We start from the raw sequence: 24,460 nt of genomic DNA, 5'->3' as shown, positions 1-24,460 counted from the left end.
TCTGCTCCGTTTACACCTGCCTACCGCACTCAAAGGCTGGTGCCTGCTTTGTCGGGGGTGCACCCGACATGTAATATCTGCTCCAAAAGTCCCAAACCGCAATCACGCGGAAAATGAGGTAGCAGCACTCCCAGGGTTATAATCACAATATTTATTCAAAGAACGCGCTTTCGGCACTCGGCCTTCTTCAGTAATGAATCAAAGTCACGGCAAACAACCGCCATTTAAAATCATCACATGACATATTGACAAAGAGATAGGACTCAATACAAGAGTATGGTCGCCATATTGGAATGGGTCAAATAGTCATTACGATGTGTGCATTGGATAGACATCCCTACAACATATCGTCTGGATTTAGGAACATCATACACAATATAATTTTGAACCACAGGTATCACACCCTGAATGGGTATGCCCTTATTGTAATGCAAACAAATTATTGGATACATCCATGTCTGCACCCGTCCACAACCAAACGGTGTTGTTATCCTGCCCTGAATGGGCCATGGTCCACTCCCTATGCATATGTCAAAAAATACATTACATCAATAGTTCGAGTCATGTTTTGAATCAATTACATATTAAAAAATTGCAAAATTCATAATATACAGAAATCATCCACCAAATTCATTTTGTCAATCATATTAAGTGAACTCCCAAATCTTTGTGCATGTTTAAACCCATAGGCATTTTGCTTTGCAGATCGATTATATAACGCGACTCGAGTCACATAAGTTTCTGTAACCTGTCTCCCCCTCTCTCACTTGAGGGGACAGAGTCTAGACAAAAGTAAGATAACAGGTCCCTGTTACGTGCATGTTCTAAATCAAAATGTTTAGCCACAGGATAACTTACATCTGCATTCTGGATCGCTCTCTGGTGCTCTAAAATTCTTAGTTTCACCGGATTTGTAGTACTGCCGACATACCTCCTGCCACAAGGACATGTCAAGCAGTACACAACGTATGGCGTGGTACAGGTAAGGAATTTTTGTATTCTTCTGGGTTTCTGAATCCCAGGAACTCTATACTGTACAATCCACTTACTTACCTTGCACGCCTTACAGCGACCACAAGGAAAGAAGCCTTTCAAGGGTTCTGACTTAGGTTTGGGTTTGAACTCTTCATGGTGACTATGTACTAGGTAATCTTTTAAAGCCCTAGCTTTCCTAAAAGTCACCAACGGGTAAGAGGGTAGATCTTTCTTTATAATGTTGTCCGTCATCAGTATGTTCCAATGCTTCCGCATGATACGTTTAAGATCGGAGGCATTGCTGGAGTAGGTTGTAATGAATCTAAACTCTCCACCTCTTGTTTTCACTTGTTTGTTTTCTAGCAGCGTTTTTCTATCTAGCCTGCTTACCTTGCTCCAAGCCTGTCTGAGTACCCCATCTTTGTACCCTCTAGCTTTGAACCTCTGTATGCTGCTACCCGCGGCTTTGCGGAATTCCTGATTGTTAGTATTGTTCCTCCTAATCCGAAGCAGTTCCCCGTAAGGTATACTGTTGACCAGACTGGTAGGATGACTGCTGGTAGCATATAATGTGGAATTCCCAGCGGTCACCTTACGAAAAAGTCTGGTTTGCAGGCTGTCATTCTCAATGAATACTGTCAGATCTAAATAATTCACTTCTGTTTGACTAACTTCTCCTGAGAACTTCAGGTTGTTATCATTGTTGTTTAATACTTCAATGTATTCCTTAGCAAGTTCGACTGACCCCTCCACGATTATATAGAGGTCGTCGATATAACGATACCAACCCCTCACGAGATCATTCCATTTCTTGTTACCGGGTGACCAGGCCACCTGCTCCTCCCACCACCCCACGAAAAGATTCGCGAAACTGGGGGCGGAGCAGGTACCCATCGCCACTCCCGTCAGCTGTTTAAACAACTCCTTGCCAAAAAGAAAGATATTATTATCCAGACAGAATTGCATGAATTCAAGCAGCATCTTATTATGCTCGAAATATTTTACAGGTCTACTCTCGAGGAACCAAGAAATGGCTAACAGCCCATCCTCATGTCCTATGCAGGTGTATAATCCAGTAATATCAATGACCAACATGGTATACCCTTCTCGCCATTCAAATTTATCAATGCAGTTCAAAAAATGTTTAGTGTCTTTCAAATATGATTTCAAATTTACCACATGTGGAGAAAGAAAAGAGTCTATATATGTAGACAAATGTTCTGTGAGGCTACCTAGCGAGGCAACGATAGGTCTCCCCGGGGGGTTCACCAAGTCTTTATGTACCTTGGGTAGGTAATAAAATGTAGGAGTTATTGGATTCAAGCATCTCAGAAAAAGGTGTTCATCACAATTCAGCATATCTCTGTTATACCATTTGAAGATCATGGCATGGTATGCTTTAATGCTGGTGTTATAGATAGATTCCGTAACTCTGATATATGTGGTAGAGTCGTTAAGTTGTCGTAACGCTTCTTTCTCATATTGTATTTTAGTAAGCAAAACAATGTTCCCTCCCTTGTCCGAGGGTTTGCATACCAAAGAAGAGTCCTCACATAATTTTTTCAGTGCCAAATGCTGTTTATTGGAAAAATTTGGATTCACATGTTTGAATTTCATTGTACTCCTTAGTTCCCTCAAGTCTTGGATCACAGCCTCCGAGAAGGTATCTATAGCATCAGTTCCCATTATAGGCATGAAAGTCGAAGTGGGTTTGAAAGATGTAGCACCCCCTTTTTACTGCACGTCCATTTCTGTTACCAATAAGTTTTTCTCAAGTTCGTTTCTTCATCCTCATTAATCTCAAGCCTCAGTTCTTCCAAGGATCTGATGCCCGCCAGATCCCTACAGGTCAATATACCATCTCTTGTGCTATCAACAGCCGTTGGTTTGCCAGGTGGGGGTTTCAATTTGAAATATTTGCATAGTTTTAGTTTGCGGATAAATTTAAAGAGGTCTATCCGAGTCTGCGTGAACTCTAAGTTTTTCTGTGGGCAAAAAGTGAGTCCAAGCTTAAGGATGTTTTGCTCTTCGTCAGTTAGGATTTTGGATGTCAGATTAATTATGGTTAAATTATCCTTTGCTTCTACACCTTCTTCTTGTAGAAAATCTTCCTGCTCCTTGTTAAGGGTGGCGAGCCTACGATGTTGGCGGCTCCAGACCCCCTCCTCGTCTTCCTCTTGCTCCTCTTTTGTCTGGGGGTTTGCCCCTGCCCCCCTGGAGCTGTTGCTTCCGCATGACTTGATATTCCTCGTGAAAAGCCGACGTCTCCGGTAAACCATCCTGGCCGTCTTCGCTAGACACTTCATCCCCCGTAACGGACGAGTCTGAGGTTTCTGGAATTGGAACAATTGCTTCTGGTTGTTTTTTTCTTAATTCCTTCCTGGGATTATCATATTTCTTGGAGAAGGTGAGCCTTCCCCTGCTATAATCCTTCTCGTCTCTCTCAAATTTCTCTTCTTTTCTTTGTTTGATTTTTTCTTCATATTTCTTTAGACGTTTTTTCATAGCTTCTCGTTTCTCCTCTAATTTGGATTGATCTTCTTCTTTAGATAGGTCATGTTCAATATCCTTGATTTGTGCAAGGGCCTTATATCGGTCGCTTCAAGCAAAACGCACTAGAATTATCAGACTCCCCTTGCAAGATTGGGCAGTGTGTTCAGCCCATGCATCCAGTAACAAGGGGTCTGGGTTCTCATATGCCGGTATCGTGTAAATCCTAAGTCCTCTAGGTACACGATCAACACATCGTAATGACTATTTGACCCATTCCAATATGGCGACCATACTCTGCTATTGAGTCCTATCTCTTTGTCAATATGTCATGTGATGATTTTAAATGGCGGTTGTTTGCCGTGACTTTGATTCATTACTGAAGAAGGCCGAGTGCCGAAAGCGCGTTCTTTGAATAAATATTGTGATTATAACCCTGGGAGTGCTGCTACCTCATTTTCCGCGTGATTGCGGTTTGGGACTTTTGGAGCAGATATATATATATATATATATATATATATATATATATATATGGATATATAAAATATATACTTTTCTTTAGACATATAAATATGTATGTTGTATGAATATTGAAAGCAATAGAACACTTATAAAAAAGAAAGGTACCTGAATCTGACCCTAATAAAGGAGATGGTGTAGGACAGCCTGTCCAACCGCTGCATCATCTTGATGTGCAGATTGAAGACAGTCATGCTTTGTGAACGTGTGGACATTCTTCCATGTCACAGCATGACAGATATTTTCCAGAGTCACTCCAGCAAACAATGCTGTAGAAGCTGCCATAATTCGTGTAGAATGAGCTTTGGCTTTCCTCAGTAAAGGTTTGTTGGCTTTGTCATGGCAGAAATGAATCGTAGATGCCAGCTATCTGGCGATTGTTGCTTTTGTGACTGCATTTCCAGGTGTTGCTTGGCCATAGGCCAGGAACAGTTGGTTGGATCTTCTGATGTCTTTCGTTTTCTGTATTTAGAATTTTAAACAGCGCTTAATATCCAGAGAGTGCAATGCTCTTTCCGCTGGAGTGGATGGATTTGGAAAGAAAGTTCTTAATCTCACTGGTTCATTCAAATGAAATTGTGATGGTACTTTAGGGATGAATCTAGGATTTGTCCGAAGGTTTACGTAGCCCTGTGTAAAATGCAGAAACGGTACCGGGATAGTGAAAACTTGGATTTCACTAATCCTTCTTGCCGAAGTAAGAGCCAATAGCAGGGAGACCTTCCAAGTGAGAAGTTTGAGTTCAGCTTTGTGGATCGGCTCAAATGGATGTTTCATTAATTGCGTTAGCAGTGTTGAGTTGCCACTCTGGAGGAGGAGCTCGTACTGGAGGGAAGGCTCAGAAAAGCCCTTTCATGAATTGTTTGACAAGTGAAGATGAACAGAGAGAAGGAAGCTTAGCGCCTTTTCTGAATCTGGAAAGGGCAGCAAGAGGGACCTTGATCGATGAAAAAGAAAGCCCCGACTTAGCTAGAGAAAGCAAATAAGGGAGAATTTGTTCCGCAGGAGCTTGAACTGGGTGGATATTATTCGCCTCACACCAACAGCAAAAACGCTTCCATTTTAGGCGAGAATTCTTGATTGTGCTCTGGGCTCGAGATATTGCTAAGATTTCACGACAGTCTTATGAAATGTTAAGGTCCTTGAACTCTAAGAAATCAGGAGCCATGCATGCAAATGTAAAGACTGTGGGTCCGGATGAACCACTTCACCTTTGTCCCTCGACAAGATCGTGGTCATTGGAAGAAAGCGAATTGGCTTGTCCTGAGACAGTAATACAAGTTCCTGGAACCAGTACTGCCGTGGCCACCGGGGTGCCATAAGGATCAGACGGCAACCCTCCAGCTTCATCTTGCGGAGCACTCTCTGGATTAGTGGTATTGGGGAAAAAGCGTATGCACAAATCCCTGACCATCGCATGGACAGGGCATTCCCCCTTGAGCCCTGTTGAGGAGACCTGCTGGCATAGTGTTGACGTTTTTGTTCTGTCTCGTTGCGAATAGATCCAGTGCTGTCTTGCCCCAAGCCTGGAATACTCTGTTTGCTTGTTCCTGCTCCAGTTCCCACTCGTGACAGTCCGATTGAGACCTGCTCAATGGGTATTGTGGAGACCCCTGACATGCTCGGCTCTCAGGGTTATGTTGTGGAATGTGAACCATTCCCACAATTCTTGAGCCTCCTGCGAAAGCATTGCTGATTTTGTTCCTCCTTGTTTGTTTATGTAATACATGCTGGTCGCATTGTCAGTGTGGACCAGCACAGAGGAACCCGCAATCCTTGGAAGGTATGTTGTAGAGACAGAAAGATGGCGCTTAGCTTCAGATTGTTGATATGCTATTGCTTGTGTACTTGAGACTATTTTCATTGAATCTGTAAATCTTGCAGATGACCTCCCCATCCCTCCATGGAGGCATCTGTTGTTAAAACAAAGTCTGGAATGGTGTGAAGGAATGTGAGACATTGGGATAAATTCGTTGTTTGTGACCACAAATGCAGAGAGTCTATCATGCACGGTGTGACCCTAATGGAATTGTTTAACAAACCCACAGCTTGTTGCCATTGAAGGTGTAGCTCCTCTTGAAGAGGTCTCATTTTGAGCCTTGCCAAGGGTATGAGATTTATTGCAGAAGAGCACATCCCCAGGAGTGAAGCAAACATCCGGACAGAAACTGACCTTCTTCTTAAAATTAGAGTTTCCAGTTTTTGAAGATGTACTTGTTGGTCGTGAGACAAGAATGCTTTGCACTGGACAGTGTCTAGTAGTGCTCCGATAAAGGGAATGATTTGGAGTGGACGGAACTGGGATTTGCTCTCGTTGATAGTCAGCTCCAGAGAAGCAAAGAGATGAAGAGATGTTGTTGTGGCAACCTTGGCTGCGTGTTCCGAAGGGCCTTTTGAGCATCTAAATAAGGGAATACTTGGATTGCCTGAAATCTCAAAGCTGCTGCCACAGGTGCCAAGCACTTCGTGAAGATTCTTGGGCCAATTTCAGTCCAAATGGGAGCACTTTGAATTGATAGTGGGCGCCAGCCACTGTGAAGCGGAGATATTTGCGATGTTTGGGGTGGATAGGTATGTGGAAGTACGCGTCTTCCGTATCCAGAGAAGCCATAAAATCTCCCTCATTTAAACAACCTAGAATCTCGAAAAGAGTGACCATCCGGATACTTTGCTTTTTGAGGAATTTGTTGAGCTTGCAAAGGTCTAGAATCGGTCGCCATTCCCCTGACTTCTTTTTTATTAGGAAGAAACGAGAATAGAAACCTGTTCCTTTCTGAGATGATGGAACTTTCTCCATCGCATTCTTGAGGAACATCGTTAAGGCTTCTTTGAATAATAAGTGAAGATGAGGAGGAGGGAGGCCCTTGGTAGGAGTAGTAGGTGGCTGTTTGATAAATTCCAGGGTGTGACCATTGGTTACTAGGTCTAGAACCCATCGATTCGATCTGAAGGAATTTCCTGCCACTTGTGTGCAAAAGCTGAAATTTTCACGTCCGTGGGTATGGAGAGTAATTTGGTTGGCGCCCTGCGGAGATCACTGCTTCCAGTTAGTGTCTCAACCTTAATTTTGTGATAGCTTTCTACCACCCTGACGGGAGAAACCAGCTGTAGTGGATTGCTGGTATGATGACTGGTGTAAGGTTGTCTATACTGGGGTTGGTACTGCCTATTTTGTTGGTTTTGGTATCCTCCTCTTGATGAAAAATCACGTCCTCTTGCGACTCTGAAAGATCCGCACCTGTGTTGAAGAGCGACTAACAATCTAGCGGTATTCCCTGTCAGTCTTGATAGGTAAGAGGACTTCATCAATGTGTTTACCAAACAACGATTCACCGTCAAAGGCCATGTCTAAAATCTTTGTTTGCACTTCAGGCCTGAAAGTGGTGGCTTTAAGCCATCCTTGACGTCTAAGCACTGCCGCACCGGCAAGTTGACGAAAGTTGGTATTCACAATATCCAGTGTGCAATCTATAGTCTCAGATGCGGTCTTCAGGAATGAGGTTAATGAGACCCGCCATATCTGACCACATTTGACGGTCATAACGGCAGGTTATTGTAGAGAATTAGCAGTTCTAATAGAGGCCGCTGCCATGGTAGAACATTTCTTACCTATAAGGTTTAGACGTCCTTCCTTGTCAGGCGGTGTAGTGATGGGTGTTGCCGGATTTTTAGATCGCTGTTGGGCGGCTTGAGAAATGACCTAATCTGGTTGTGGATGGCCAATCAGACAAGATGGGCTGTTAGCAGGGGCACAATATTTCTTTTCTATGCGAGCAAGCACTGCTGGAATAGATGCAGGCATCTTCATGATTTTAACTCCTTCATTCCAGATATAGTCTATGATTGGTACAGCGCTTGTGATTTTCCTGGACTCTTCCTTGAAACAATGCAAGAAACATTCTGTCTGTTCGACAGTAACAGGCAATTGGGATCGGGCTGCTGCCCGCTTCATTAAATTGTGAAAGCCCCAGATATCCTCAGGGGGCAAATCAGAAGGTAGAGGAAGAGGCGGAGAAGGCATTGGTATAATGCAATCATCCCATGGATCTGTATTACGAGTATTATCGGGCAATTCGATCTCTTCAACCTCACCTTCAGAGGAGGTAGTGTCTTGCTCATGTTGAAGAGGGCCTGTAGGCTGGGCCGCTGCAACAGGAACCTCAGACTGAGGTAAAGGATCAGGACCCACCGCTGGTAGGAGTGGATTTTCTGGAACAGCCTGTTGTGGGGGAAACCTCTGCCGGAAATCCGCCAGTATGGCCTGGAGATCCTGTATGAGCATAGGAGGTAGGTGACTCATTTCACGCTGGCAAGACTCTCTACGATGAAATCTATGGTGTGGAACCATAAGTTCCTCCTGATAATATTGTTCCTGGTAATCCTCGTCGTCTTCATCGTCTTGACACTTGATGTGGAGCTCAGAAGGAGCCAAAAGGTCCCTCATCGTCTTCGTCCTCATAGTCATCATCCTCAACGTCAGTTTCTAGGAGATTCAAAGGCAGAAGCGGAGAAATCTTACTTTAATCCTGTCTCTGAAAAGTTGTAAGCTGGTAAAGTCCAGATAATATAGGTGTTGACTGCGTAGGTATGACTGTCATCATTGATATATTAGATTGAACAGGTAAATCTGTCGTTGACGGGCTCTTCGTCGACGGGGTCGTAGTCGACTGGATCGTCGTCGACGGTCTCTTCGTCGACGGTATGTTCAATGATGGTGCCGTCGTCGACGGAACGGTCCATGGAGCCGTCGATAGTGTCATCGTCGACAGGGCAGATGTCGACAACGTACGTCATCGATGATGATATCTTCGTCGACGGTGAAGGCTTCGTTGACGGTACCATCGTCGACGTGGACTTAGACGGTGACTTCGTCTATGATGTCTTCGTCTTCGATTCCTATACAACTGGCTTCTTTGTAGCGATAGGGATTCTCGTATACAGAATAGCCGAAGTGATTGCCATCGTCGAGACAGTAGCCATTGATGATGGGGCAGAAGAAGTCACAGAAATCGTCGATGAGGGAGTCAAAGTGACAGATTTTACATGGCTTTTACTCACAGTTTTTGAAGTAGACGCCTTCTTAGACTCCTTGAGAGATGAGGATGGAGGAGACTGCGGTGACCGAGAGGAAATCTTAGGTGACCCCTGTGAAGGGTCAGAAACATCCATCCATCCATTTATGGTGTTTTCTTCCCTCACTTGAAGAGCTGTCATGAGATCTAGCTCTTTTGCTAGAAGTTGAGGCTCTGTCATCCTCCTCAGCCGGAGAGGATATGAGCCACAAAAGTAATCTTGCCTCTCTATCCCTAAGAGTCTTAGTAGGGAAGGTACAGCAGAACTTGCAATCCTTTGCCTCATTCTTAGGATAGAGGCAATAAATGCAGTCCTTATGTTGGTCATCAACATGGACCCTCTTCTTATCACATGTCCTGCAGGGCTTGAACAGAGCTTTCCTGTCAGACATCAGGAAGTTGTAGAGAAGAAAACTGAGTGGCACTCAGGGAGACTCCCTTCCACACGATGTGTGGTGAAAATCTGAGGAGAACTGCATCTGCTGAGAGTGTTCTATAGGTTGCTGGTAGCTGATTGGTTGGAGCTGACGTTTGGTTCTTTTTACTATAATGATGTAGACAGGCTACTAAGATTTGGGCCTCAGGCTTTTTTCTTTTAGCCTACTACTATTATTTACTTATGGCATTACTTTTGTAATTTACCGTGGGACTCCCGCCTCGCCGACGGGGAATGATTCAGGCATGTGAATCTATGAAAGATACCCCAATAATGGATAAGTGCCATTCTCCAGCGACCATCACAAAGAGGGATAAAGGATTATGGTTGTTATACATGTATATGTGTATAATTATTTTAGTACAATGTACTTTTTGATATATTTACACATATATATGTATATTGTTATGTGTTCCGGGTTCCCGCTCATGGGCGGAGATAATTCAGTGCTTATGACTATTAATGAGTATCCCCTGGAAGAGAATGGTTTTTCATCAACATCACGCCCACGATAGAGAACTCTACGGGTTATAGAAATCTTCTGTAAAATCGTATATTATGTCAAAAACAATTCCTAAGATGGAACCTTATCAATTTTAAAGTTCATGGTTCCGGGGACGTCATTTGTTAACCCAGTTTAGGATAGGACTCATACAGTATTATTTATCTTTTCTGTTGTGCTGTAGGTTACATGCCAGTATTTATCTCAGTCCTTGTGTTAATGTATCTCTACAATGCACGATGTACCTTATGTTTTTTTGTAAATTGTATATGTCAGAGCCTATGAAGTATGTTGTACCCATTCTTAAAAATGTTAACTTTGCACAATGTAGGCATGCACTTCATTATCTACAGATGCTTACATCCCCCTGGAATGTTTTGATGTTAATCATTATTTTTCTGCTTCTATCAGGATCCAGAAATGTTTTAAGATGTAAACTGAGACAAAATTGCATCTGTTTCACATTTATTTTCTTGTATGGTTCTTTGTAACTGAATAAAGATTTTTTGAAATTGTGTGAGATGAGGAAGGGCCGTAACAGAATGTAGAAGACGATGATGAAAGAGCTTGGACACGTAATCTATGATCCCTGAGATTTAGAAGCGACTGGCCATGACAGGCTTTAGTCACAGAACATCTTGGTATAATAGATCATCTTTGAATCCACCAGGGCAGATGGTGTGTATCAATGAAGAAACTTAAAGATCACTACCGTTCTAACTGGGACAGCAACCCTCTTAATGGCCATGTTACTGGTTCAGGTGTCTTCCATTACAAAACAGATGCATAGTTTTGAAAGGTGTATGATCTTCCCACTTTGTATGCCAGGAGACCTGTGCACTGTTTGCATACATTAATAGTGAATCAAACAAGGATCTAACAACCGCGTTTATTTTTGTCCTTTGGAATAAATGGAAGGGTGTGCCATATTTGAGTAATTAAAAAAGGACAAGGCTTCTACTATTCCATGCTCCGGATTGACCGCTCAAGTTCAGCTATTCATTCCAAATCCCCCCAAAATATTTGCTTTCTTAGCAAAAGGAATCTGACGCCAAATGAAGTGGGGGTAGGGGCTTAATCCTAATAACAAAAACACAGTTTTGCACTATTATATGCCACTTTCATTGATATTAGTTAGATGGGTGTCCTGAATAACAAGGACACATTTTAAAAAGACCCAGATGGGCACCATTAAAAGATTTGGACCAAGTGAGTGATAGGACTGACGTCCTTCCCTGTCCTTCCCTGTCCATCGATTTTGGCTACCTGACCTTTCTCATCAGGTTTAAACAGGCATACACAACTGTTGTGTAGCCATGCACCCATAAATAGGGGAAATGGTAGAAGGGGAATTATGAAAACCTTCAAACTCAAAGATATGCAAATCTGACAGTGGGTGGCATATCTGTATACATAAAAGCAGCAACAGATACACCATTTGAATGACCTCTACTGACAACAAACATTTTATTTCTAGAATATATTAATTGCTATAGGAAGGCAGAGAAACACAGACACCAAATTCCAAGACAATAGTCTTAAACACACAAAACCACAGAAATGTACTAGTTATTGTTATGTCAAGTAACTATAGTTTTTACCCTAAGGTAACTATAACTTGCCTTCTTACGAAGCACAGCTAATTACCCCACAAATTCCATCACTCATGACATCTTCTATGACATCATTAATATCACAGTGACATTTGTAATTAAATTATTGGTGAGAAAACTGCGCATGTCAAGAGCGTGAACTATATTTACCCTAGGGCATGTGTTATATTTACTTTAGATAAATGTGAATTTCAGAGGTTTTGTATGTTTAAAACATTATGTTGTCACTGAAATTTTCCCCTAACTATGTTACCTTAGTCGTTGTTTGTTTTCAGTTTATATATATATATATATATATATATATATATATATATATATATATAAATGCGAAGAGTCCCGAGGAACCTGTGAAAACATCTGAGACTGGCGACCTGGAGATCGACGATCGCTGGAGAGCAGTCGGGAATCTCTGGTAAGCCGTGACTCGATGCGAGTAACGGGAACGGGCGCAAGGCAAGGATCTAGTGGGAGAGTGAGCCCAAGTGTGGAGGGAACTCAAAACCACACGGGCTGTGTATCTGTACAAGCGTTAATATTGTTTGAAAATTAATCAGCATGGCTGCTGAATGGGAAAAGGGAAGAGAGGAGGCTGCAAAAGACATATTTACTGACACAGACACGGGGAAAGGTGATAAGACCAAACAAAGTGCTCAAACCCAACCCAAAGAGAAAGATGAAACAAAAATACTTTTGAATGAGTTGGAGAAATTACGAAAAAAAGAAGTTGCAAAGTGGTGGGAAGTGAAATCTCTTTCCAGATACCTGGATGTGAATAGAATCCCCAGAGGGCTGAGAGTATTAGTAGCACCCACCTATGAGGACCCCGATCCGGCAATGCTGCAAATGTGGGCTGAAAATAGTGCAAAATCATCTGAAAATATGCTCAAAATACTGATCCAATTTGCAGCAAGTGACAGAGTGAAATTGATCACACGGATTGAGGATATATTAAAAGAACTAGACGCAAAAGAGAACAAGGAAGAAATTGCAGAGAGAATGAAAGAAATCCAAACAAGATTAGACAAACATGAAGCAGAAATCAAGGAAAGAAAAGCCATCAAATTTCAGAGGGACAGAAATGATTATTTAAACGGAAGAATCTATACGTTTGCGAGAAAATTTGATCAAATAAGGAAACAACCCCTACAAGACCCACAGGGCAATCAACCCGGAGCCCCTGAACAAAGTGAAAATGAGATAAGCTCAGAATATGACACAGACAATGACAGTAATCAAAGCGCACAAATGCTTGGACCAGCACCGACCCCGGCACAGGAATTTGCTTTTTTACGCCAACAGCGCCTCAGAACATTGCGTCCACGAAGCGCGTCAAATCAAGGAGAAGGGCCAGGCAGGAGCAATCAGAACCGAAAACAAAAACAACAAGCAGGAGAAGAAAAGACAGGAGGTGGGGGACAACAAGCGCAAAAAGAAGAAAAACAAAAGAAAAAACAGCAATACAGATACAACAAACGCCGATGATGGAGACAAACAAAGATAACACAGTCATAAACTTAACAAACATGGAGCTATCGAAGGAAGAATTGGAAATTTTATCTTTAGGCTTGACTTTCTGCAGTAACACAAATTTTGATTACACTCAAACAAGGATTGATTTGTTCCTATATGTGAGAAAATTAAAACTGCAAAAATATTTCTACAACGTCAAAACGAGCACTGAGGCCGCAATGCCCAATAATGATATGACCGAAATGCTAAATGTAGAACATATGGACGCACTACAAGACCTTATAGACCTGGAAATGGAAAATGAAAATGGTACTGAAGAAATCACACCGAGTGGGGCAGCCCTTAATTCAGACATCAATATTTGGCAAACAGTGAAAACAGGTTTTAAGCCCAAATCAATATTTGTGCCAATAATGCCAAAAGATGGGTTGGATTTGTTCGCAGAGTATGTGATTAAAGACCTTAAAGAACTTTCTATCATGAGCACTAAACTACGTTATAAACAAAATGAAGACCACACTAGAAAATACAATGCACTGATGGAGAAAATAAAAGCCAGGTCGGACATCGTGGTGAGATGGTCCGACAAAGGGGGAAACATCGTTCTCTGGCCGCTGGAAATGTATAACACTGAGGCACTGAGTCAACTACAGAACAGGAAGTGTTACATGAGAATCAGTCCTACTTACCTGGTAGGCATTCAAGAAAGGTACCATAACGAACTGTATAAATGGAGAGGCAAAGGCCTAATTAGCAAAAGTGAATTTGAATTCCTAAAGACTGATTACCCCGTCACAGCGCAACTGTATCTGATCCCCAAGATACACAAGAATGAAAACATACCACCCGGAAGACCAATAATTTCGGCAATAGGGAGCCTATTTGAGAACACAAGTGTGTTCATTGATCATTTTCTTCAACCAGAGGTCAGAAAATTACCGGCGTACATAAAGGACACAGGAGACTTCCTGAGAAAGATCTATGACATAAAGTGGAAAGAGAACTACATTTTTTTGACTCTTGATGTCCAAGCTCTTTACACCAGCATTAGGCATAAGGACGGTCTTAATGCCATAAAACATTTCTTGGGAAAAAGACCTATAAACCAATATGAACACACTAAAATGCTGTTGGAGATGTGTGAGTGGTGCCTTACGAATAACACATTTATATTCGACAAACTGTTTTACAAACAAATCCAAGGTTCGGCGATGGGCACTTGCTTCTCTCCCAGCTATGCGAATCTGCATATGGGCTGGTGGGAGGAGCAGGTGCTACTGAAACTATATGGACAAACAATGAATCACAATGTGGTTATCTATAAACGTTTCATTGATGACATCTTTATTTTGTGGGAGGGCAGTGAGGAGAGTGCGAGGAGTTTCACTGAACAGTTGAACGAAAATTCATTGAATCTCAAATTTACCTGTAATGTAAACAAAGAAAGTATACAATTCCTGGATGTAGAACTGTTTGTTATGAAAGACACAATACAGACACGCACGTACAGAAAGCCCACTGCGGGCAATACAATCCTCCACGCTAACAGTTTCCACCCGACACCTCTAAAACAGTCTATCCCATACGCAGAATGTCTTAGGATGACTCGAAACTGCAGCACCAAGGAAGGGTTAGCTGAAGCAAAAACCAATCTCTTTACAAGATTAAAGCACAGAGGATACACTGACAAAACATGCAAAATTGCGGAAGTCAAATGTAGCGCCAAAAACAGACGGGAGCTACTATTCCCTGATGTGACAAAATCTGGACCCAATCAACAGGAAAGGCAACCCCCGAGGCTAATTACGGGTTACAATCGCCACCATGCCAACCTTCGAAAAATACTCAGAAGGCACTGGCCATTGATCCGTAATGACGCAATCATAGGTGACAAAGTGGGTGACAAACCACTGGTATCCTTCAGGAAGGCCCGATCAATGCGTCAACAGTTGGTCAACAATGCCCCAGCCATCCAAAAACAGAAAAACTGGTTTCAGTCGCAAAAGGGTTTCAAAAAATGTCCCAAATGTAAAGCCTGTACCCATGGGAAGAACACTACGAGTGTCATAGTACCCTTTCGCAAGCAACCCTATGTCATTAGGCAACACTTCACTTGCAAAACGGAATACGCCGTTTATGTGCTTGTATGTGAATGTGGTAAACAATATGTAGGGTCGACTATACACCAAGTGCATGTAAGAATCTTACAACACCTGAGAGCTATCACCAACAAGGACCCAGCCTACCCAGTAGCGAGACATATCCATGAGATGCATGGAGGGGACGCAAAAGGTCTGACATACTTTGTCATTGACAGCATCCCAAGAAATGTAAGAGGCGGCAATCGCAAGCTTGCGTTACGCCGTCTGGAATCCAGATATATTATTCTGTTGAATTCCAAGATCCCCGCAGGGCTGAACGCTGATGAAGCCCTCAGTGTACACATCTAAATAGCCTACCCCTACTGTACCTGAGTACCTTTTTAACAAAGACCCAGATGGCGCGATCATTATACAAATTTCAGTACAAGTCACATGTAATCCGCACCCACTTACCACACCAAACACTTCATTTCGTATCGTAAGTTAAGTCAATCCCAGTAAAATATGTGAAATTGGTTGAACCTTAACGTAGCAGGATTTGCACAATACCAAACACATAGGGTGCGCACTAGCGCGTAATTTGCCGCTCATTAAGGCTAACATGAGTATGTGCCCTCACAATAATAATGAATGTGAACGCGAAAAATCACACGCTTCACTTACCAGACGCACGAGGAGGGACTGGGAAGGCTGTTAACATGTTCTGACTCTGCCACCAGGCCAGCAAACCGATCTCCGGTGTTACCGAACCCCTTTGTAGGTCTTCGCACAAAAACCAATCACCGGCCTGGGCAGTGACACACACCCCTCCATCAATCACGCCCAGTAGCTGTGACGTAATCAAATTAATTGAACGAAGGGCGCAATATTGAATGCCTCAAATCAATGTGGGGAATTAAATGATTGTAACACGGGGTGTTTTGATGATTTGAATAACAAAGCAATGTCAGCATATTGTTGAAACATGACGCTAATATTTAGTCAAACATGATTAGATGTATGTTGTTTTGTAATAGCAATGTTACATTCGTGGTAGTGGTCACGTAGACATATGGGTGTAACCAGAATCACCATGGCGACACTAAAACCAATTAGAAAATTACAATTATGACTCATGTGATTGTGCAACATGTGGATGTATATATATAGCGCAGATTCAATGGGTCTGATGTTAGTGAGCAAGGCGGGAAGAGCCGCCGAAACGCGTCTGAGCAGAAGCTGTTGTAACAAATAAAACCCTTGAACTGAGATACACGGAGTCAGCGCCTCTTTTGATGATGAAAGCTTGGTTGGTGGTAATATATATATGCATATATATATATATATGTGTGTGTGTGTGTGTGTGATATAAATATACATACATAATATATAGCGTTTACATGTGTGGACACCTTTCGTTCTTCTTTGTTGTAAATGGCCCCATCCGTTCTAAGTTTCTCATTTGTGTGCCCACCTTACAAATAAGTTCTAAAGATTCCACTGGAGAAGAATGTTTCCAAGTTCTGCGTTTCATCCCTGTAATTTCTCTTTGAAAAAGTCAATAAAAATATATTGAATGCTATAATGACCCTGGCCTACAGAATGAGATATTCTAACCTTTTGCAATCAGCAGGTCATAATGTGTGCCAAGGGAGACACATTTTCTTCAAATGAATATTAAGATGACCAGTTTTCTTCACTAGTATAATAGTGTTAATGAATTTCAGTACACTGAATGAACTAACAAAAATAGTTTGAGATAGAAAAACAGTTTGTAATTGTTGAAAAATGCAACAACAGTACCGTGTACTGTGAGGAGCGTTTCATCTTGCAGTACATATTCAGAAGTCTAGTCCATGGAGACAGTGTCACCCTTTCTTCCTCACTGAGCGAAGACCCTGCAAGATGAATTAGGAGATATTTAAGTTGATTCACGTGTTGAAACAGCAGTGGTTCAGCCAGAGATATATTTTTTGTGACTTCATTTGTGAGCTAATGATTCATACAGTTACAAAGACACTGTGGAGTGATGTACAAAACTGCAGCAAAAAGGAAGGAATATAATTATATTAATATCATTCATAAGAGGTCTCGTCCATAAAAACATAATTGTCAACAATAAATACATAGAATGGAAAACGAGAGCAGTTTTAGGATTTTATGCTATTAACATTTCAAATCATTTACCAATTCCATTAAAAAATAAAGCCACAGCAAGGGCCAGTCTATTTGAAAGCAGTTCTAATCAGCTATTTCAGGCTACTTTTCAGGATTAAGGAGGAATTAAATTACTTAACTCTAAGCGTAGTTTTCCAGCATAGGTATCTTTCATAGATTCACTTGCTTGAATCATTCCCAGTCATGGAAGTGGGAGTTCCACAGAACCCTAGAAAGCAGGAGTCAATGACAAACATAACAGTTAATGTTAAAAAAACATTAACTTCAACAACTTATCGTTTAAACAGAACCAAAGTTCAGCCAATTAGGCAACAGCGCCCTCTAGAATACTCACCACGGATGCTTCAATTCCTCAGTTATTCAAGCACAAGTTAGACAGAGTAACCCAGATAATAAGGGGAGCCTCAATGGGGAGGAGGGTGGATCACATATGAACCTATGATAGACACCAATATTGGAGAACTACAGTTGCAGGTAAGTAACTTAATTTCTTTTTCAGTATTGGATCTTTCATAGATTCACATACTTGAATCAGAATAATCAGCAGTTAAAACATGTGTGATTGATAACATTATTAGAAAATAGCAGATGGTGGGAAAAACATTTAGACATGCCTCACCTTATTGGAATAGATGGCACTATACTGCTTGTCCCAGAAACACATCACTCTTGTCAGAGGAATCCAGGCGATAATGCTGTGTTAAGGTGTGCGTGCTGGTCTATGTTGCCGCTTGACAAATCTGTTGCATAGGCACACCTGCGAAGTGAACTGTGGTAGTAGCGACAGCCCTGCTAGAATGATCTCTGAATTTGATTGACAACGTTTTCTCATCTTGCCTATGACAGAACTGGATATCTGCAGCAATCCATCTATCTATGCTTTTTTGGTAACTGGGAAGTTTCCATAAGTGACCAACAACTGATATGCATTGCAGAATTGTGGAGTACTGTGCAAGTAGAATTTGATCAATCTTTTGATATCCAAGGATGTAAAGATGTTTCTGCCATAGTTTGGTGATTATCAAATAATGTTTCCGGTATTATGGGTTAATTCTAATGGAAATCCGAAGGAACCTTAGGGATGAAGGACTGGTCCTCTGCACCACACTGTCTTGTTTTAATTGGAGGAATGTCTCTTTAATTGTGAATGCTTGAATATTACTGTCCCTTTTTGCTGCCGGGAGTGCTATAAGAAGTGCTGTTTTCCAAGTCAGGTATTTTAGGTCTTTTTTGTGAATGGGCTCAAACTGAGCTTTCATTAATGGCCGCAGCACAATATTAAGGTGCCAAGAAGGAGGAGGTATCCTTAGACGAGTAAATACTCTGAAAAGGCCTTTGAGGAATTGTTTTATTACTATACTGGTTCATAGCCAAGGTAATGTATCCGATCTTCTATCTGATATCACTGCCAGGTGTACTTTAATAGAAGAGTGGCCTGAGCCAAATTTCGCCAAATTGAGCAGATGCCGGATTCCGGTGGTGATGAGATAGGATGAACATTAACTTCCTGACACAACAAACAAAAAAGCTTACACTTTAGTTTGTATGTTTTATTGGAAGTATCGGCCCTGGAATTTGTAAGGATCTCTCTACAGTTTGTAGGAACATTCGGTGTTGCAAATTCATTGCATTCGGTAGCCAGGCCAACAAGTGTAGAGATGTTGGATTCAGATGAAGTACCTGGCCATGTTTCATCGTTAGTAATGTTTATATGGGTTTCACATGAATGTGGGTATGTTCTGAAAGGAGCAGGAGTTCTGTGAACCAGAATTGTTCTGGGCCATCTAGAGGCATTCAGGATAACTCAGCAGGGTTCTCTGTTCAGTTCCTTGAGGAACCTCAGAATTAATGTGATAGGGGGAAAATAATACGCAAAGATCCCTGACCTTCTGATCAAATACACATTCCTCCACGATCCCTCCTGTGGGTGCCACTGGCGTAGAACTGGCATTTCTGATTCTCTCATGTCGTAAACAGGTCTTCATTGGTATGCCCCAACGATCAAGAATGTCTTCCAGAATTTGTTGATTGAACTCCCATTCATGACAGCTGGTGTTTGTCCTACTCAATTTGTCTGCTAGGACATTGGTTGCTCCATTCACATGTTATGTCTTTAGGGTATTTGGGGTTGCAGAGACCATTTCCAAATTCTCTGTGCTTGCTGTGACAGGGTTGATGAACTTATGCCCAACCCAGGCCTCCCCCCAAAGCCGATCATATCCCGCATCATGAACTTTCGCGACCGTGACACAGCATTGCGTCTCGCCAGAGAAAAGGGGGACACTGTATGGCAAGGCTCCAAAATAGCGCGGTTTTCACGCTCATGGTGCAAGAAGCACACCGTAAATACAAACGGGTCAAGGCCACCCACAGGAACTTGGGACTGAAACATGGTATGCTTTACCCGGCCAGGCTGCAAGTCGATGTCAACGGCCGGTCACGCATTTTCGACACACCGACGGAGGCGCAGGAATTCTGCCACACATACAAGCAGAACAATAACCAGGCGATTGCGGTTGAGACCAGATCCTCTCCCCAGAGCAGTGGCTCCAACGCAAGCATGGAACTGTTCTCAAGTGCGGGCACTGGGTGACCCTCCCTTCCTGCAAGGCGACGCAATGATGACATAACTAGTTTGGGATATTAATGTTCATCACTTCATACAGTTTCTAATGGCTGACCGACTGGCTTGGCGTTGCCACCCCTCATGGTGTACACCTTTGTTTTTTGTTTTGTTTCTAAAGATACGGATGTACCGAGTAGGGTTCTTTCATTCCAGTTTAAAGTCTATTGGTATATCACGCTTCATTGTTCGATTTGGGAATTGCCTCGCTTCCTTCAAGAGGAGGTTGGGTGGGAGGGGGGGTGTAAGCTGTTTTCCTGCAGAAAACTAGACTTAGATGTTGTCAGGCTCACTGTCCTCTTAAATGTTTATCAACGATTGCTTTTGTTAGCTATGTCTGTCAAGACTTTTAGATGGGGCAGTTAGGTAAGGTTTATGGCCCCTCGGACTTATCCCTGTTATCCTGGAATTTCCGAGGACTGAATGACAACCGCAAGAAACGACAAATTGTTCATTATTTTTTACATCACAATGTCGATGTTGCTTTCTTACAGGAAACACACCTGCCCAAAAATCTTTTTTGAATATAAAACTTAATCAAACAATTATAGAAATATAATTAAACAACCTTCTATGCATTGTTTTAAAATAATTATTAATACAAAAAATAATCTTTTAGTTCAGGAGGGAATGTGTTTTTAGTTTAAACTTCATAAATATATTAATTTAAATGTATATACTCAAATTCATCAAAATATGAATTTTAGACTGTTAAAAATGTCATGACTTCCTCTATTTTGCTCTATATTTAAAATGATGATACACAATTCATTTACACTAATATTTAACATAAAATACTTTAAAACATTTTAAGTTGAATAAAGTTTTAACAGTTGTCTTATACTTTACTGTAGGGAGACTTGCCAATATGTGCATTGGTCGTATATGTAACATATGCATAGCCGTGATATATACCATAATTCAAGTTTAGGTAAAAAGTCATTAGTGAATCTAGTAATGACCTGAAAAGTTGTTTTTAAATGTGAATAATATCATGGTGCACCATTTGCAATATTATTGAACAGAAGTTCCCAGGGGGCAGAACCCATAATAGTCTCCAACACATATGCAGCTTTGTTTAACATAGCTGATTAATTTTGCTTTATACAGCCCTTGACATTTCTTTTGCCAAAACTTATTTGGGAGAAGCTAATATTATATTGTCCATCAATTATATTCACTTTGACCAGTGCTACTGAGCCAGTTTTCTTTAAAAGTGCTATTTTTAAAACAAATCTTTGGAAAAATATCATCCATAAAAGAAAAAAGAAAAATATTTGCAAACTCACTCTATTGCATCAATTTTCAAGATATTTTCTTGTGGTACATCCCTCCCACCATGAACTCCATATATATGTTATTTTTCAGTGCTCAGGCCCTTCAAAATATATCTTCCTCGTTACAGGCCCCCTGATTACCCAATAATGATGACGCTGCTCTGGCCACTAACGCTCGAGTGTCTGAGACCGAACATCTCTATTAATGTGCAGTTTGTTGAAATCTGTGAAAATGTGATTGCAGATGCTTTGTTGCAATACTAGTTTGATTACTTCAGGATGGTGCTGGATGCAGATTAAATTACATCTTTCCCACCAGACCTTTGGAATTCTGGGAACCCCAACTAAACCCACTGGTGCTACCCTCCATTGCAAACCAGAAGTTGGGTAGTTATGAGGTATATGTGCAGGGCTGTAGCTCTTGAAGTCAACACCCTGGGGGTGGCCAACCACCTCCTGCGCACAGCCTATGGCTGAATAAAACATAGGATGAAATGACATAATAGTTAGATGAAAATGTTAGTGAAAACTTAACATTTTAAACAAAAGAATACACTGAAATAATTAAAACTCATGCCCCCACCATGTATGGTGTTGTCGCCAATGGTGTCATCATCATTATATAAATTGTATTTGATATTTTAGTAAAAATCATACACAACAATTAGAAAAATACTTCATAAAATATAATAGCACATTGTACAATAAAAGAGACAGACATAAAAACCGATAAAAATAAGATAGCAGCATAAATAAATATACGCTTAGAGGAGCATTGCAAAAGAGAAAAAGTGCATGTTCAAGAAATTATGCCTCAAGCTGAGAGAGTTTTTAATGTCTCGAGCTCAAAAAATCATGTCACATAAAAACATATTTTGAGAGACGGTAAAAGCTGCAGGTATGAAAACGCTGGGCTCACTTCTCTAAAATTCATAGAAGACACGAGGGGTCTCTGGGGCAGATCAAAAGAAAATACATGGTATCACAGACTGAGATGTTATCACACATGCACAGCACCATTTGCAAACATCAGCTGATGGAAAATACCTAGTCTGAAGTAATTCAATAATTGGCGATGGTGGCTAGGCATCACCAGATGAAGGTATGGCTCAATACCACTCTCTGACTTCACCATAATATAATGATGCATCAACCGCTTGGTCAAAGCAGAGGCCTGACGCTCTGCTGCCACTCTGAGATAAAAGCCTGATTTAACCAAGCAGGATCTTCTATAACGATGTGCCCAGGATCAGAGACAAGCTCTGGACTTCCCAGATCTTTGAGGTTGGGCATAATGTAAAGTAGCCATGGAATATGAAGCATGTTATCCAGGCCCAAGCAGTCACAGATAATTAGCCTATTTCAGTTTAGCTCCTCCTTCAGCCAAAATGAGAACCAGAATAAAAGGGGGTGAAAGCATATACAATCTGATATGTATCCATTCCCAGCTCTTCATGTATAAATGATCTCTGAGGGGATATCCTATGGTACAATTAGAAGGCCTCTCATGGCACCTCAGCCAAACAATAGCAGAATGTTTGGAAGAGGTGGGGAGCAGACATGTGCGAAGGAGGCAAGTGACCGATGAATAAGAATGTACACAATGCCAAGTGTGGCGTGGATGTGCTGGCCAGACTGCAGAATGCAGACCACACGCATATCCATGTCTACGTACCCCGCTGGTGTATGGAGTGTAGTGGACGCAACCATGTCACCCCAGCCAGTCGGGAAGATCGCGGAAATGTAGCTTGTTACGTCCCCCCCGGAAGCGTGAGCTGGCCCTGCGTATGCCAGGCCAGCATAGGGGTGTGAATAAAAGGCACGTAACTCTCGGCGTGGTCCTCTTCAGGAATGCCGAACATCTCTGCCAGGGCGGTGCCTTTCACCCTGCCTTGAGGCCGACGGCGTGAGCGGAGTTGCTTGCGATCCTGTGCACCTGCTGGACCCCGAGACGCTGGTCCCCGAACCAGTCCTGCCCGCCGCTGCGCACCCAGGCCTCAATGCCCACCTGCCGACACCACCATGTGTCGAAGAGGGCCCACCATGTGCCAGTGCAATCTCCAAGCCAGAGGCCCGCAACCTTGGCAGCCTCCTCAGACCATTACGGCCTCCACAACACAGGCCCACAGTGCTCCTTTCTCGTTGACGTACTCCACCGGCATGCACAGCGGACAAGTAGGTCACACATTTGGAACTGAGTCTTGATTACACCATGGCAGAGCACATTAATTATGGCTAAGTTTATGTCACTATACTCCCTTTGATGTGGTGCCACCAGGTCTTAGTAGTGCATCACAACCGCAAGATTCTGTGGGCCCACCCGGACTACTGCTTTTGGCCTATGCTGCGCTCGAGTAGGTCACACAATTGGAACTGAACATTGATAATTCCAAGGCAGAGCACATTTCTTTGCACGCAAGGAGAGGCGTAAGAGAATGACGCATTGCATTTGGGAGGAAAAAAGGATCATCGTTACTGAGATGATATAACACTACAGACAACTGCCCTGGTGTTACCAACTCTGTGCATCGCGAGCCAACGACAAGTGGCTGTGGGCCACTCCTGACCGCTGCCTCCAGCCTACACTGCGGTCCAGTAGGTCACAGAGTCTTGATTTAGCAATGGTGGAGTTCATATCAGTGTGCTGGCATCATCGCAGACTGCTTCCCCTCTCAGCCCTGGTGAGTCTGTTCCCCAACATTCACGGACACTCTCTGGTCGAACATTGGTGGCGTCTAAGTCTATGGACTTGGGGGTAGTTTTCCTCCTCATGCAGCTGATACCGAATTGGTGGTGGCAACGAGGCTGTCGCTTTCTACTCCTCCATTTGTTGCTTCCAGATAGCTTTTGCCCTCTGCATCACGCCCTGGAGGACACCTTCCACTGTCCCTCGTAACCCTCCGCGACATTCACCTTCGACATCGGCAGGGACCCACTCAGTCTGCGTGGCCTTACCTCAGTGAACCATAAGTCACCGTCCAGCGGCGGTGGGCCTGTGCATCCAGGGCCACTAACTCTGTGTGGCTCAAGTCAGGGGCCATGTCTGAATGAATATCGGATGACCTCTGTGACGGTGGTCTTGGGGTCATCGACGCCATGTGTATGTGGCCCTGCACTGTCTGCTGCCTCTGGCCTCAACTGCGGACCACCAGGATTCACACATCCAATTGAGTCCTAACCGGCCTGGATGTGGCATCACCACAGGAGGCACACGCCACCATCGC

At 42.5% G+C, this 24,460-nt stretch overlaps 1 protein-coding gene across 3 annotated transcripts in view; it reads right to left on the bottom strand.

The window, feature by feature from the left end:
* The window catches only part of LOC144755389 (uncharacterized), an 890,492-nt gene that overhangs the window by 446,271 nt on the left and 419,761 nt on the right, over nucleotides 1-24,460 (bottom strand). For all 3 annotated transcript variants that reach the window (XM_078644239.1, XM_078644237.1, XM_078644238.1), the window contains exon 4: nucleotides 16,962-17,056. In XM_078644239.1, coding sequence (XP_078500365.1) covers nucleotides 16,962-17,056 — 95 coding nt within the window. The remainder of the gene's footprint in view (nucleotides 1-16,961; nucleotides 17,057-24,460) is intronic.

The sequence above is a fragment of the Lissotriton helveticus genome, chromosome 5_1, assembly GCF_964261635.1.
Source record: "Lissotriton helveticus chromosome 5_1, aLisHel1.1, whole genome shotgun sequence".
Classification (NCBI taxonomy): Eukaryota; Metazoa; Chordata; class Amphibia; order Caudata; family Salamandridae; genus Lissotriton; species Lissotriton helveticus.
This window is presented reverse-complemented; position numbering and strand designations above follow the sequence as displayed.